At 37.8% G+C, this 17,232-nt stretch overlaps 1 protein-coding gene across 1 annotated transcript in view; it reads right to left on the bottom strand.

Moving 5' to 3' along the window:
* Positions 1–17,232, bottom strand: part of A2M (alpha-2-macroglobulin) — a 52,869-nt gene that overhangs the window by 21,203 nt on the left and 14,434 nt on the right. Inside the window, exons 12-25 of the mRNA XM_060113440.1 lie at positions 16,664–16,891; positions 16,358–16,421; positions 15,094–15,236; positions 13,910–14,059; positions 11,836–12,003; positions 10,799–10,907; positions 9,099–9,219; positions 5,794–6,022; positions 4,936–5,062; positions 4,462–4,583; positions 4,015–4,066; positions 1,984–2,067; positions 1,536–1,712; positions 1,124–1,211 (exon numbers count right to left, since the gene is read on the bottom strand). Coding sequence (XP_059969423.1) covers positions 1,124–1,211; positions 1,536–1,712; positions 1,984–2,067; positions 4,015–4,066; positions 4,462–4,583; positions 4,936–5,062; positions 5,794–6,022; positions 9,099–9,219; positions 10,799–10,907; positions 11,836–12,003; positions 13,910–14,059; positions 15,094–15,236; positions 16,358–16,421; positions 16,664–16,891 — 1,862 coding nt within the window. The remainder of the gene's footprint in view (positions 1–1,123; positions 1,212–1,535; positions 1,713–1,983; positions 2,068–4,014; positions 4,067–4,461; positions 4,584–4,935; positions 5,063–5,793; positions 6,023–9,098; positions 9,220–10,798; positions 10,908–11,835; positions 12,004–13,909; positions 14,060–15,093; positions 15,237–16,357; positions 16,422–16,663; positions 16,892–17,232) is intronic.

The following is a 17,232-nucleotide window of genomic DNA, read 5'->3' on the forward strand; positions in this document are numbered from 1 at the left end:
ACTTCTCACACTGACATGAGTCATCTAACAGGAATTCTTTACTTAGAGCTCCCATTGCCTTTACTTGATGAATCTGCTAGCTCTAGTACAGCTGACCCTTGAACGACATGGTTTGAACTACATGGGTTCACTTACACATGGATTTTTGTTTTGCTAAATATTTACTACAATACTACATGATCCCCAGTTGGTTGAATCCGTGGATGCACAACTGGGGATACCGAGGGCCGACTGTAAAGTGATATGTGAATTTGCTACTGCTGAAGGTCAGTGCCCCTAACCCCCATGTGTTTCAAGGGTCAACTGTACTAATGTTACTTATTTTTTTATTTTATTTGAGTAAGGCTTTAAATCTTTTTTTTTTTTTTTTTTTTTTTTTTCTTTTTGCGGTATGCGGGCCTCTCACTGTTGTGGCCTCTCCCGTTGCGGAGCACAGGCTCCGGATGCGCAGGCCCAGCGGCCATGGCTCACGGGCCCAGCCGCTCCGCGGCATATGGGATCCTCCCAGACCGGGGCACAAACCCGCATCCCCTGCATCGGCAGGCGGACTCTCAACCACTGCGCCACCAGGGAGGCCCTTTAAATCTTTTCTTTAGCGATTTTCTTCTGTAGATGGCAGAATCTTCTCATACACAGCACTTACATGCAGTAACTTCTGACATTGCTTTGCCTTAGGGATTTTAAAACAGTGTTTCATATCACTGGCTCCATCTCATTTCTTTCCTCCTATTATTGAATTCATTAGTGATTAAGATGAATATGATCTAAAAACATAAACTGAAGTGAACATGGTTTATCTAGAAGTTATATGATATGTTTGCTGGCTATCTCATTAAAAAATCATGGTTATGGGGGCTATTTTAGAAAAAAATAATAGCGATTTCAGAAGGAATACCTTGGTGTATTATGAACAGGATGAATTCTGGGGACAAATCTAACATACGTGTATTTGAATCTCAGCTTTTTTGCTTGTTACCTTGCTAGTTTTGGTATACTTATCTAGTATAACCAACTATAGCCTTAATAATACATATCTGATAGGCTTCCTGGGAATATAATTTTGATAATATATGTAAAAGACCTGACACAAAAATAGGAGCTCAGAAAATTGTCTTTCCCTTACCAGGTATTACCCTCATTGTTGCCATGTTGCTCCCCAAAGGTGCTATAAGAGCCATGATAGTGCCTGTAGAGCAGCTGTCTCTGGTAACCTGGAATGGAAGGTTAATGAAGCAACATGACGGGTTGTACATTCTGTAGCCAGAGAAATAAACAAAATGCCTTGGCATCTTGTGATAGTTCCTAAATTTTGCTGCAATATGTTAGATGGTTCTGAGTCCTAAACATTTTATTGGAGGTTGAACACTGGATAGGTACCATGAAATCAACTGTCGTAGTATTCTTAATATTGTAACTATCATTGTATGATAAATTTACATATCATAGAATTGATAAGTAACTCAAGCCTATTGGGGATTCCAACCTATTGTTAAAATTGCACTGTGAAATTTTCACTCCCTTATTCAGTGACTCACCAGTGTTGAGGTAGCGAATGGCCTTGGACTTGATCTCTGCAGTCAGTTGCTGTGTTTTATTTAGATAATCCAGAACGTAGATGTTAGGAGCGAAGAGGACCATATTCTGTTCTCCACAGCCATAGGGCATTTGGAGGAGATTTTGTGTATTTCGCATGGCAGAGCCTAATATGTCTCCTAGGAAATGGGAGAGATGGGAAGTCATAAAGCTTATAGATTATAATCTATCAGAATCATTAAGAAGAGATGAATAATTAGCTGAGGTAAAGAAATGAGGAGTTTTAGGAAGGGTGTCTTCAAGGAACAGAAGTATGATTGGAAGCAATAAATAAGTCCAAAGAAGAAAGAAGTTAAAAGTATAGCTGTTATTTTGAGAAAGTATTTATGGAAAAAATATAGTAGACATTGTCTAATATAGTACAGTAGTCCCCTAGGGCTGGAGACTCACCCAAAACTGAGAAGGAGGCTTGGGCAGATTCTTCTACCACATTTGGTGGCAGCTTCAGAGATAACTTTTCAGACACCTCAGCACCTAGAGAAAGAAACAAATCAGCCACAATGAAGATGATTTCTGCTGTATATCTTCCTGAAGAGTTCCAAGACCCAGAAGCCAGAACTATGCCTTGTACCTAAACTTCTTCTGGAAAGTTGTCCCTCTTTTAATATTCCAGTTTTAAAAAATACCTTCAACATATATGAATGGGATTCTGAGATTTCTAGAACTTTTCCTTCCCCAACCTCCTTGTATGTGGAGTTGCATTCCAAAAGAAGGCTACAAACTGACAAATACCTGTGATGTTGTGATTCTGTTGTAATCATCCTATGGCTAACACAAGATTGTTATCACAAGGTGATATATTTCATGTCCATTCCCAGCCTCCTTACACAACAGTTGTAGGCAAAAACCCCGCTATGTATATATAAGCAAAGGAAAAATCTTCAAAAAGTTCCTGAATTCTACCATAATGCTCGGTCTTTACCTCCATCAAATTTCACCAGATATGAAGACAGTATTTTTAATGGAAGCGCTAGACATGGGGCTACGGGTGAAGATGAACAGTATTTGACTCAGTGAAAATAAATTAATTGCTGCTGATAAGCATACATTTGCTGGCATTTTAATATTAGTGAATTACATGAAGAAGAAAAAAGAAAAATGTAGTATTTATCATTATACTGCATCCTGTCCTCATAAGATTAATAATAAAACTTTTGTGAAAGGGTACAAACTATCAGTTATGCAAGATGAATAAATTCAAGAGGTCTATTATAAAGCATAGTGCCTACAGTTAACAATACTGTATTGTAAATCTAAACATTTGCTAATAGGATAGATCATATATTACAAAAATATAATAATGAGAGAGTGGGAGGAAACTTTTGGAAGTGATGGATAGGCTTATGGTATAGATCGTGCTGACAGTTTCACAGGTGTATACTTATCTGCAAACTCATTAAGTTGTATACATTAATTATGGATTATCAATTATATTAATTACTGATAGTTATATAATTAAATTTAATCATGTAGTTAAATACATAATATAATTATGTGTTAAATACATACATAGTTATATTAATTATGTATGTATTATTTGTATGTCAAAAACTTCTCTTACCTTCAAAAAAAGTTTTGTAAGAAAACAGATGACATATATGGATTTGGTAGTAAGGACTAAATTCACTTAAATGTAGAAATAAGGCTAAATAATAAGGCAATTATGTTTTTAGAATACATTTTATATATTTTAAGTATTGACATGACAAAAAAGATAATAAACAGAAATTAGTAGGTACAGAAAGGTAAGGAACACATGATGTTGATTAGACATTGGTTTGAGATGAGAACACATTGTGTTGATAAATTTCTTAGTGTACTAAATTTCTATAACTGTTTTTGTTTAGGAAATTCTCCACAAAGATAAAGCTGTATCTTTTATTGTAAGCTTCTTTAGTCCCTTCCCAATGACTGGTAGGATACTAGGTATAGGATTGGCACCAAACAAATATTGACATGACAAATGGTAAAGGCTATGGCAACCTTTTCTTCTGGAAATAGCATAGTCTCATTATCCAGTGTGGTTAGCTATGCAAAACTCAGTGTTGAAGGGGCTTGAATTCAGCTACCCATGTGTGGTATTACTAAATGTCCAAGGAAATATCCTCTTTGGTAGTAGTCATTTTGAATCTACCCACTTTCTACCTATAACCACATCATACACTGGTCAGAAGGACAATTTGATGTTTGCACAGGTGCTTAAGAAATAAAGACTCAGAATTCCTGGGATACGGATATTCAGTTGATCAAATTACTTGACCTCTCTAAAAACCAGTTTCCTCACTTACAAAATGGGTTGATGGTTCTTCAGGTCTTACTTACCTCATAGGGAAAGTGTAGGAATGGTATATATAAAATACTTTGAACTTCAACTATTATATTCTAGTCAATGTTGTTTTAATTATGATGACTGAGTCTTACCTGATGGACAAAGCAGGGAGTTGAATGTTTCTTCCTTCTCTAGTCCTTCAGGCTTTAGGTGGAAAGAAAGAAAAGTTAGAAGTGAGAATGGACTGACTTTCAGGACATGTGTGTTAATAGGGGAACTACAGGTTTCTTGATGAGAAGAATTGGAACTGATTTTCACACGTATTGTAGAAGCAAATTCTATAAGTGTAAGTAATATGAAGGCGACAGGTTGATAGATGAGAAAGGGAGGAGAAAATTACAAAGTAAAATCAAGAGAGAGAGACAGAGAGACACACAGAGAGAGACTCATATTGTGAAATATCCCATGACCATATATATATTTCTTTTTTTCATATATCTATTTTTTAGCCCTTCTTACCTAAAAGTTGGAACCCCAGCTGGATTCACCATTGTTTTTCTTGACTCACTGTGACTTATCAAATGGGCAGGCTTACTTACTTCCACCAACAGGGGCTTGATGACCGTGTCTTTCCTTCCATGTTCAGGGACCATAGCCACCTTGGTCCCACACAGCCCTTGAGACTCCAGTGCCTCTGCACTCACTGTGAAATTCACATTCCCTGGAAAAAGGGGCCAGTAGAGATGAGCACCATCTCTCTCTTCCTCCATGCCTCCAAACCCCAAGATTTATAAATGTTTAATGCTTTGTGACCTTATTTTTTTGTTTTATAAAAACATAGGAGCAGGAATGGAAGCAGCATAGACTAGAGGCTAATGATACTGAGAATCCAAGGTGGAGCCGGAGGTGAGGGAAGGGGGTATATCCTTCTAGACATCCTAGAATGAAAGACAAAGAAAAAACTTCTACCATTTGGTGGGGGGTGAGGGCATCTTTGCCTGGATATGAGGATCCCATAGACAGACACACACAGTTGTTGAGTAGAGAACTGCCTCTAGGAGGCTGTCTCTCACCTAATGACTTTGGGGTTACTGCCCAGGACACGGTTTGCCGGCCATTCCCACAGATGCACTGAGTCTCTTGTTCCTTCTCTCCTGGGACAGCTAGGAATGCAGGAGAGGCTTCTAGGTGCACATTGACCTGAAACCATGCACGAGACAAAGAGACAAATAGACCAGAGAGAAAGGGGGCCAAAGGAAGAATGGCTTGAAATAAAGCACATTGAGGGATTGGGTAGATTCCAGGTTGCCTAATATTGAAGATAATATAAATGAAGACTGAGCATCTTATAAGTGGATCTGACATCTAAACATTAGTATTTGGGGATCATCTGTCCTTTCACGTGGTAGGAGCAGAGGAGAGGAGAAGTCATGATGGTATGTTTGTTGCCTGTGGAAGCTCCACTCCTTTGGCTTAGGATCTTGACCGTACCCTCAGCTCTCCCAGCAGAGTATACAAGATTTATAAACCATGATGGTAAGATGCACATAAATAACTTTAAAAGTTAAGTTTAATACAGTTCATCATATAAGAAAAGTTAAATATATGGGGATGTAGAGGTTGAAACCTTGGAGAGTATAAGACATGAGAATCAACATACTGGTTTTTGTTGTTCATGTCAGAAACCTTCATGTTACACAGACTTCCTAACTTTAAAGGGTTATGATAAGGGTCAGAACCTTGTTTTAAGTTGTCATTTGGTATTTGGAGATATCAGCAACCATAGTCATCTAACATATGAGTATCTCTGACAGTATTATCTCCTGGTGAGCCCATCTTATACACAGGAGTTTGTCAGTATTCCCACGAATGCGGTTTTTAATTTACTTGACTGTTACCTTGTGTTCAGGTTAATAAAGAGAAGTCCTTACCCGGATGCATTTGGGAAGGTAGTTTAACACAGTGGCCTTGAGTGTGAAGGCTTCTCCGCGGATCACAGAGTAGGGCATCGTGAGATCCACAAAGAAGGGCTGGAAGGCTCGGAGAGAGGCAGTCGGAGAGAGACCAAGTCCAGTGTCACTGGACAAGCAGAGGGCCCCTGCCTTCCACTCAGTGATGGTATCGGGGACTATTACTCCTACTTCAGCCACACCCGAGGAGCTGGGGAGGATGGCAATGTGCAGAACAAAAAGTAAGCAGTTAAATACAGGCATGCCTCATTTTCTTGCACTTTGCTTTATTGTGCTTTACAGATACTGTGTTTTCTTTTTTAAACAAATTAAAGGTTTGTGGCAACACTGCATCAAGCAAGCCTATTGGTGTCATTTTTCTAACAGCATTTGCTTGCCTTATCTCTCTGTGTCACATTTTGGTAATTCTCTCAATATTTCAAACTTTTAAATTATTATTATATTTGTTACGATGATCTGTGATTAGCAATCTTTGATGTTACTATTGTAATTGTGTTGGGGTGCCATGAACTGCACCCATATAAGATGGCAAACTTAATAGATAAATGTTGTGTGTGTTCTGACTGCTCCACCGACCAGCCATTCCCCTGTCCCTCTTCCTCTTCTTGAGCTTCCCTAGTCCCTGAGACACAACAATATTGAAATGAGGCCAGTTAACAACCCTACAATGGCGTCTAAGCATTCAAGTGGAAGGAAGAATTGCACACTTCTCACTTTAAATCAAAAGTTAGAAATTATTAAGCTTTGTGGTAAAGGCATGTTGAAAGCTGAGGTAGGCTGGAAGCTAGGCCTCTTGCACCAAACAGTTAGCCAAGTTATGAATGCAAAGGAAAGTTCTTGAAGGAAATTAAAAGTGATACCTGAGTAAACACTTGAATGATAAGATAGCATAACAGCCTCATTGCCGATATGGAGAAAATTTGAGTGGTCTGGATAGAAGATCAAACCAGCCACAATATCTGCTGAAGCCAAAGCCTAATCCAGAGCAAGGCCATAACTCTCTTCAATTCTGTGCAGGATGAGAGAGGTGAAGAAGCTGCAGAAAAAGAGTTTGAAGCTAGCAGAGAATGGTTCATAAGGCTTAAGGAAAGAAGCCATCTCTGTAACATAAAAGCTCAAGGTGAAGTAGTAAGTGCTGATGTAGAAGCTGCAGCAAATTATCCAGAAGATAATTAGTGAAGGTGACTGCACTAAATAACAGATGTTAAATGTAGATGAAACAGCCTTATATTGGAAGAAGATGCCATCTAGGACTTTCATAGCTGGAGAGGAGGAGTTAATGTCTGACTTCAAAGCTTCAAAGGACAGGCAGGCTATCTAGTTAGGGGCTAATGCAGCTGGTGACTTGAAGTTGAAGCCAGTGCTCATTTATCATTCTGAAAATCTTGGGGCCCTTCAGAATTATGTTAACTCTACTCTGCCTGTGCTCTATAAATGGAACAACAAAGCCTGTATGACAGCACATCTGTTTACAACATGGTTTACTGAATATTGTAAGCCCATTGTTGAGAACTACTGCTTAGGAAAAAAGATTCCTTTCAAAATACTGCTGCTCATTGACAATGCACCTGGTCTCCTGAGAGCTCTGATGGAGATGCACAATGAGATTGATGTCGTCTTCATGCCTACTAACACAATAGCCATTCTGAAGCTCATGGATCAAGGAGTAATTTTGACTTTCAAGTCTTATTCTTTAAGAAATACATTTTGTAAGGCTATAGCTGCTGTATATGGTCATTCCTCTGATGGATCTGGGCAAAGTCAATTGAAAACCTTCTGGAAAGGATTCACCATTCTAGATGCCATTAAGAACATTCTTGATTTATAGGAAGAGGTCAGAATATTAACATTAACAGGAGTTTGAAAGAAGTAGATTCCAACCCTCATGGATGACTCTGAGGGGCTAAGACTTCAGTGGAGGAAGTAACCACAGATGTGGTGGAAACAGCAAGAGAACCAGAATTAGAAGTGGAGCCTGAAGATGTGACTGAATTGCTGCAATCTCCTGTTAAAACTTGAATGGATAAGGAGTTGCTTCTTATGGATGAGCAAAGAAAGTGGTTTCTTGAGATGGAAGCTACTCCTGTGGAAGATGCTGTGAAGGTTGTTGAAATGACAACAAAGGATTTAGAATATTACAAAAACTTCGTTGCCAAAGCAGTGGCAGAGTTTGAGAGGATTGCCTCCAATTCTGAAAGAAGTTCTACTGTGGGTAAAATGCTATCAAACACCACTGCATGTTACAGAGAAATCGTTTGTGAAAGGAAGAGTCAATTGACGTGGCACACTTCATTGCTGTCTTGTTTTAAGGAACAGCCCCATCCCAACCTTCAGCAGCCACCATCCTGATCAGTGAGCAGCCATCAACATCAAGTCAAGACCTTCCACCAGCAAAAAAATTATGACTTGCTGAAGGCTTAGATGAAGGTTAGCATTTTATAGCAATAAAGTATTTTTGATTAAAGTATATACATTTTTAAAGACATAATGCTATTATACACTTAATAGACTACAGAATAGTGTAAACATAACTTTTATATGCCCTGGGAAACCAAAAAATTCATGTGACTCACTTTATTGTGATATTCGCTTTATTGGAGTGTCTGGAACTGAACCTGTAATATCTCTGAGGTATGCCTGTAAATCCTTTCTAGGAAGAGTACCCCTATATAAATGATTCTATTGTCATGACTTGAATGCACTTAGTAGAAATACCAATAATGGAGAGTATAATCAAGGCTTGAAATGGGAATATATAAGTCCCTTTTTTCCAACTCTGTTTTCAATTCTAGTCTATATCAGTCTCTCCTTAGACATGTAGTTGTAGTATAATCTGTTATAGACAATATAGTGATAACTATGTAGTTTTAGATTGTTATTAAATTTTTTTCTCTAAAATACTGTTCTACTGAGGGAAGGTTTATAATTTTAAATTCTACTACTACTGTGTAGAGCTGGCTTGACTGACACTGTGCTTAACTCAGGACTGCCGAGCAATGAAGGATCTCTTATAGGTGTTAATCTGTGCAGTGCTTGGTTATATTTAGTCCTTATGCTCATTTTCTGGAAATCTTAGAATGACATTTGTGCAAAATTTCTGATACAATTAGATTAGTGAGACGTCATAACAGAAGTATTATACTAAACCTCTCCTGAACACAGCAATGTGTCCAAAAGATATACTTGGATATTGAAAAACTAGCTAAAAATTGAAAATTGTGAGGAATCTATATTGTTGCATCTTATATATGAAAGAAGTTACTTACTCTACTGCCACCAAATCCCAGATCCATGTCTCAGGGAAGTACTTTCGCACAGTCTCTGTGGGAGGCTCTGAAATACGTATTATATGCATAAGTTCATGACTTCTTCCCATTTCAGCTACGACTGCGGAGGAGACAGAAACAATAAATGTAAAGATAAGGCTTATGAGAGATTGTAGTAAGTGCTACAAAAGAAATAGCGTGATAGGAACCAGGAGAGGACACTTGGGTATTAAGGGAAAGCTTCTTGGAAGAGGTGGTGTTTTTAGATGAATTCTGAAGCATTACGGTAAGCTAGGAGTGAGCTGGGGGAAGAGAATCACAATCAGAGAACAGTGAGACCTAGAGGCAGAACGAGTCTTGGATTGCCTGTGAAAGAGACCTAGAGGCAGAAAGGAGGCTCTGCAGCTCCTGCGCACTGTACTAAGTGGTGAGTGCTGTGACTTGAGGTCAGGATTTGGTCTGCACCTCTGCGGGAGCAAAGAAAAACCGTACCCAGACATTTTGACAGTGGCTTTGAGAAACCGATTGTAGGAGTGAGAGAATCAAGAATTTAAAAAGCTCTTTATTCCCAAATGTGACCCTTTATTCCCAAATGTGTCAGAAGATAAGACACAAGAGATAAGATTTGTCACTGGGACAAATCTTGTGCATCTATACACTTGTTCATACATAAATTTACTACAAATCTTATTGATAAAGGATTAAAGGATATAATTTATAAATACTAATAAAAATATACAATGATCTTTATTTAAATTCCGTATAGCCATTTGATTCTCACTGAATGTTTACCTTGATTTTTGACAAGCTCTTTTGTTTGTACTCAACCTATATTCAACCATGATTTGACAGTATCAGACCATAAATAAATAAATGATTGATTACTATATGATTCATCAAAGAAGTAGCCCATATCATTGACAAATGAGTGTGATTTCAATATGGATATTAGCTGATGTTTTGGGGAAGTTAAAGAGCTTCTTTTCTTGACTGGTGAGAATATAGTCCCAATTTGTGAACATTTCTTTTTCTGTTTACATTATCCTATGCCTGGAAACTTTCCCTTCCCTTTTAAAACTCACACATCTCCATTTACTAGAAGCAGATTCTATATAAATGACTTCTTGCTTCCTCAATCAGAATCAATCCTTTCTTTTATTCTTCATATCTGCACCTGTCTTATAACGCTTTTTACAGCCTGCCTTGTGTTCTTTCCAGCTGCATACGTGGGAGCTGGACACAAACAGAATTTTTTGATTTGTATCACTATGTGACCTTGAGCAAGAACCTTAATATATCTAAATCACGAGTTCTTTTTTTTTAAATTGAAGTAGAGTTGATTTACAATGTTGTGTTAATTTCTGCTGTACAGCAAAGTGACTCAGTTATACACATATATACATTCTTTTTTATATTCTTTTCCATTATGGTTTATCTCAGGAGATTGGATATAGTTTCCTGTGCTATACAGTAGGACCTTGTTGTTTATTCATTCTAAATGTAATAGTTTGCATCTACCAATCCCAAACTCCCAGTCCATCCCTTCCCCACTCTTCCCTCCCCCTTGGCAACCACAAGTCTGTTTTCTATGTCTGAAATCACAAGTCCTTTTTGATTAATTTTGTCACATTTTATCTTTTTTAAGGAATTGTTTTATTTGGTTCAATATATTAGGCAATTAATTTTTCTTAATTTCTTACCTGGAGAAGATAACAGTCTTTGAGATGAATGTATTTGATATTGTTGAGGCTGTGGACATATTTTGGGTTTATGAATTTTTGAGTTGGTGAATACCTTTAAGCCCATATCCTGTAAAGGAAATCATCACCTAATCAGTACACAAATATCATAAAATATGTATATACACATACTTCTTTTCATTGAATTTAACAAACAATCCAACTAGCTTAATATTAATCTTTTTTGTGCTTTTGGATTTGGAAGTTGTTTCTTTCAAACAGTGTCCCTGCCTCTTGTCACCCCAGCGTTACCTGTAACTGTTACTCTAACACCCGTCTTTACTGTGCACTGAGGAAGCTCAGTCAGAATCCAACTTTTGAGCCTCACCACTAGCATCCTTAAACATGGGAAGCTAGCGCCATAAGCCCTGGTGCTGAGTATGTGTGGTTTAAGCACATTTCAGAGTAGCTGAGGTCATTCTCTCCTGCAAAGACTTTTTTCTTTGGAATACAAAGGCTTGCATTGTTTCACTTGATGTGTAAATATTACAGTTTTTCAGCTGTCTAATGACTCTAATCAGGTAGAACCATATGAAATTACTGATATTTGACCATTTTTTAAAAACTTTAATTGGAGTATGGTTGCTTTGCAATGTTATGTTAGCCTCCACTGCACAACAGAATGAATCAGCCATACACATACAGATATGCCCTCCCTAATATTAAACTTTTAATGTTCACATGAGTAGAAAGGAAATTGATATACTTATAGAGATAATTTCATTCTGTTTTTAAACCTTTTTCAACAGTAATTATTTTACACGTGTAATATTTATAAATGAAGAAAAAAAAACTTGCTTAATAATCCCAAAAGTTCCAGTCCTGGCTCTGTTGTTCTTAGTAGATCTGCTACTATTAGTGACCTTGGAGAAGTCACTTGACCTCTCTATGTCCCATTACCCTCAACTATAATATGGAAGCATTAAAATAAATATTTTTTCCATATGTAATATTCTGTGAACCTTAAGAACTGACCATCAGCAATATAACGGACTTACCTTTAGGAAGCTATACATATCTTTTTCATTTGTATTTGATACTGGGGAATACGTGATCCCATCGATATAGATATTTTGGTGACTGATGCAGTCTTCATTGTCTTCCTTCTGTTGATTTAAACGGTCAGGGAAACCGTTGAGGTCCTTTACTGGTAGCAGGTTATAAACCTGTACAAATGCAAAGGGCAAAAGGACAAACTTACTTGTGGCTTATTTTTCTTAAGTGCAGGGAGAAAAGAAAAGAATAATCACTACCAGACTTTCTTTGAGTGGCTCCATTGCCTAGATAATTTACAGAGAAGATGATTTTGAAAACGTTTAACAATTTTAGGGAAAAAAAACAATTAAAACATTCCTATCTAAGTACTCAGGATCATAATCTTTTGTTACGCAATTCAGAGGCAAACCCTAGACTCTGCTGGAATGAAATAAAACTTAATTAAGAGAAATTGAGGTTTGCTATATTTGAGGCATTGTGCAACGCTTCAGGATGACAGAATTAGGTAATAGTTTCGTCTCTATCTGGTGGTTAGCAACCAACTCAGTGTTTAACAAAGTAAATGGACAACATGTTCTAAACAGGCACATGGATAAGCATGTATCCTCTGTATAGGTCAGGACAGTATTTTCTTAGTATTACTCATGGGAACTAAATGCTCCATATCTTTATAAAATACATAAAACTTTAACTGTAGAACACTGAAAATGATACTTTCAAATTCACTTCAACGGGAAGAATAAGACAAACATAAAAATCCTGTAGGTGTTTTACATTTATAGGACTTCAAAATTGTTTGATAAGAATAGATTAGCAAAGTGAGTAGCACAATGAAATGAAGCACTTTCTCAAAGGCAGCTCCTTCTTAGCATTCTCCAGCTCCTCCCTCTGCTTTATTTTTCTCCAAAGCATATCACAGAATTATTGTCTGTCTCACCTATTAAGTTCCATGAGTGCACGGATTTTTTTCTTTCTAGTAGTTCACTATGAGATCCCCAGAATTTAGGGCACACCCAGAACACAGTAGGCACTAAATAAATATGTGTTGAATGAGTGACTTATGCTACTAGGTGCAAGCGTTTCATTAGTGAAACATTATCAAAGACTGAGAGGAACCCTTGTTCTAACCCAGGTCTACTCCTAGATACATGAAAGCTTCTGCTTTATTATTAACAAACTAATAGAATTTTCTGCCTTATCTATCCACTAGGATTGTTATAATTGAAAAAAACTTTGAGAACTATAAAATTATGTTATACAAACATAAAACATTAATGTTATTGTACAACATATTCCCTTGCTTCCACTATGCACTTAATATCTCCTTTAGAAGTATTCTAATATTTTTAATTAAATACTATTGGAAGGACCAAAAAATAAGAGATCTTTTCTTATAAGTTTCTCTTGTAGGGAAGTAAAAACGTAACTTTCCCTTTATAAAATTTTGATAGTGAAAAAAACTTCAGTAAGAGGTCATTCCAATTGGCCTCATTGAAAATTTGAAGTAATGGGCAAACTACTGTTAGGACACATTAAGTAGTTTCCCGTTGTTATACTAAGCATACCCTTTTGCTATTTTTCCTATTAATCCAGTATTTGAAAAGGTTTCATTTATTAATGTCATTTATCACATAGTAATTAATTTTTCCTAATTTCTATTAATCAGAGACAATACAGATCTTCCTTCAGAAATTGTGTTCATCTTGGGCATGCAGTGTTTCAACTGATACAATTCTTATTAAAAGAAATTTGATATTTCACTTAGCCTGTGCAGTCTAAGTGCAGGTATATGTACCATTTCTGTTAGACTTTTTGAAATATTAAAACTAGTTTGAAAACTCCTACTATTGGTTTCATAAAGCTCTAGGATTTCAGGGATTTTGGATGGTGCATGATTTATACATTGATATTCATATGTAATATCTTCCTCACCAAAAAAAAGTGCACATGAAAGAGCTCAAAACTATTAACTCCTAGATAAGTATAACTGTAATAGATGCTATCCCACTCAGGGTTTTTCCTTGCTCTGGGTCCCTGATGTGACCCTTCCTGACCCCTGGGGCTGACGGAACTCACCGTGGCCACAGAGAGCTCAGCCTCGGGACTCATGAGCAGCACACTTTGGTCCACGGCGCGGAGGGCACAGAGGGACTGCGGGGAAGCGGTGACTTGCAGGCGAGCGTGGGAGGCTGGGAGACTCTGTGCTGGGCTGAAGTTCAAACCCACCTGTGGAATTGGGGACAAAGTCAGAAAAACAAATTTCCTGATTTACGCACGCATTCACCAGCATTTCCTGGGTGCTCCGCAAATTCAATGCATAATCACTTCGTTTGACTTCGTTGATGTTTGGCACCATGTAAGCCTTGAGGCCTTTGGTTCCTGATTTTGTCACTCTGATTCTCATCAGTTGAGCTATTATAATGATATCTGTTTTTATAAGTTATTAAATTGGAGATGCCATTTTTTACCTTTGATACATAGCGAGGTGTTCATTAACTAACTGTGAGTGGAATGCAAATGGTTCTAGACACTCTTGTATTTTTCTTTTGGCCCTTTTGTAGTCTTATAAACTTGGTTACATGTTTCCCAACATTTCGTCATAAGAGAAGGGAACAAGGTACTCTGAACTGTATCATATGGTAAGAGACAATGCATGAGAATTTTGCAGTAGGAGTCAAGTGACATGGGTGGCTTCTTTTTTTTTTTCTTAAATTGGGGTATAGTTGCTTTACAATGTTGTGTTAGTTTCCGCTGTACAACGAAGTGAATCGGCTATATGTATACATATATCTCCTCCCTCTTGAACCTCCCTCCTACGGGCCCCCCCCCATCCCACCCATCTAGGTCACCACAGAGCACGGAGCTGAGCTCCCTGTGCTATACAGCAGGTTCTCACCAGCTATCTGTTTTACACACAGTAGTGTTTATATGTCAATCCCAGTCTCCCAGTTCATCCCACCCTCCCTTCCCCACTCCTTGTTCACATGTCTGTTCTCTATGTCTGTGTCCCTGTTCCTGCCCTCTATTCCCAAATAGGTTTATCTGTACCATATTTCTAGATTTCACATATATGTGTTAATATACGATATTTATTTTTCTCTTGACATGGCTTCTTAGTGTGATCTGTCATTACCTTGCCGAAAATCTCTGGGGAATTCATTTAACCCTTTTGGCCCCAGTGCTTGCATGTAGAAAATAATTGATAGTGATAGTAACTTCTAGTTTTAAATGTTGAAAAATTTATGATATAAAACACCCACCTTGTTGGCCAGGCAGTTTTCAACCTCATATTTTGCAGAGTCCCCAACCACTTCCCCATCAGGTAAAATGGCATAGATGAGCAACCTAGCGACGGGAGCAATGTCTGACTCCACAGGGACTGACAGGGGAAAATGGCCTTTCACTGGAGCACAGAGAGAATGAAAGGAAGTGGTCATGGGTTAGACAGCTCAGGGCTGAAATAACACTTTTCTGCTGTACAATGTCATTTTAGGAGCCTGGTCTGGTTGATGACTCTATTAGTAGATGTAACAGATATAAGAAATAGTAGATGCAATAAATGGATGACTATCTCTAAGAATCCTGGCTTTAGAAAAAAAAAACCTTATCATAGCCCCCTCTTCTCTCAAAATCACATAATGATTTCTCCGCAGTTTTAAGCTCGAGTTCATCTATACAAAGTCCTGATGCTATCTAAGGATGTGGAGACATCCATTTGGCTACCATTTGATCTAGACTTTACATTAGAGAAGGGAAATAGTACTTGAAGTTGCGAGATGTAATAGTAAGAGTTTAACACATTGTATTTACCCATATATCCTCTTTAACTTTGTATGAACCAAATATTCTATTCTTTCTTCCTAAGAGGAGTACTGAGCTCCTTTGCAACTTATTTTTTGATGCCTACACAGAATTGTTAGAAGTTGCATCGAACTTCTCTACTGTAGTGCTTCTATGTTGCTACAAAGTAGCAACAAAAGGGTAGTTCACTGATAATTTTCTTAAGGGAACTTTTAGACTCCCTTAGGATAGATGAAACCTTCAGAGAATTATATTGTTCCACATTTGTTCCTGGGGAGAGTCCAATTTACCTCTTCATAAAATCATAACTATCTTCAAAAGGGATATATGATGTAAAGATATAAATGACTCAGCACAAGACCTAACATATAGAAGATACTCCAAAGTTTTACCTTCTCTCCATTGTCTAAAACAATTTTGACATGTCATTTTGAGAAGGAGGTCCATGACTATTTATGGTTTGAAAATTTGGAATAAGCATAAATTATGAAACAACTAAACACTTTAAATAATCTGAACAGAATAACCTGAAAGAAAAGGAAATAAATATTTGATAAAGGGTTTAAAAAAAGAAAGAAACATTATTGCTTTCCCCTTTCAACTTCTTTATTGGGGTTAGATGAAAATTCTCTCTCTTTATTTGAAGGTATTCCTGGTATTTCTGCAGCGTAAGGTTGCATGTGACTGAGGAGGGCAGAAATGGGGAATTATGGAAATACTCACTGTCTCCCTGGTGCACGGGCAGTACGTGAGTCCCAGATCGGACAATGCTTCCCTTTGCCATTACCTGCAAAAAAGGAAATGAAAAGGGATTTAATTTGCCGGACAGAGATCTGACCCCAAGTCTTGCTCTCTAGGTGATATGCTTGTTACATTGAGCCCCTGCTGGCAATAATTAGCCCTGAGAGAAGTCAGACTTTCAAAAGGAACATAGATAAGAGGTCAAAGTAGTGATGCCTAAAGAGCTTCATAAATCCTTGCCCACACAGGAGTTTACAGAGGAGTCAAAGTAGTGGCCTTCCTTCTCACCAGGTAATAGAACACGAGCTCCTTCAGCTCCTGCAGGACCTGTCCATTCAGTACATAATGTGCTTGGACTGTCTGAGCTCGGCCGCAGGGCAGTTCACGAGGCAAGGGCTCAAGGTGGACAAAGCTCTTGCTTCGGGAGAACACAAGATTAGCGGTGTGATAAGCTTCTTCATATTCTTCTGACAGCCACTGGTAGCCATAACAGGAACTTTGGTCCTTGTGTTTGACCTAATGAATTAGAAAAACAATATTATCTTATAGATTATATGTCATAGAGAATCAGTGTGCTCACAGAATTGCATTCGTTTAGTATCCTACCTTAACTAGTATCTAGAAATCTTGTGCTCCACACTCAAAAGTGAGAGAGGAGGGTCCCTTATGGTGTTTATCTGTATTGCAGGCCTTTACAGGGCAGAGGCTCCTTGAGTTGGTATTGATTTTTACATTTGTGAAGAGCATAAAAGGAGGCATCCTTTGCTCTGATTAGCTTGGCTTGCATTTCTTTGGCTACTTTACAGACAGAGAATGAAATGTAGAGACAGATAGAGACACTGGAGCTATGAAACCTC

The sequence above is a fragment of the Mesoplodon densirostris genome, chromosome 11, assembly GCF_025265405.1.
Source record: "Mesoplodon densirostris isolate mMesDen1 chromosome 11, mMesDen1 primary haplotype, whole genome shotgun sequence".
NCBI lineage: Eukaryota > Metazoa > Chordata > Mammalia > Artiodactyla > Ziphiidae > Mesoplodon > Mesoplodon densirostris.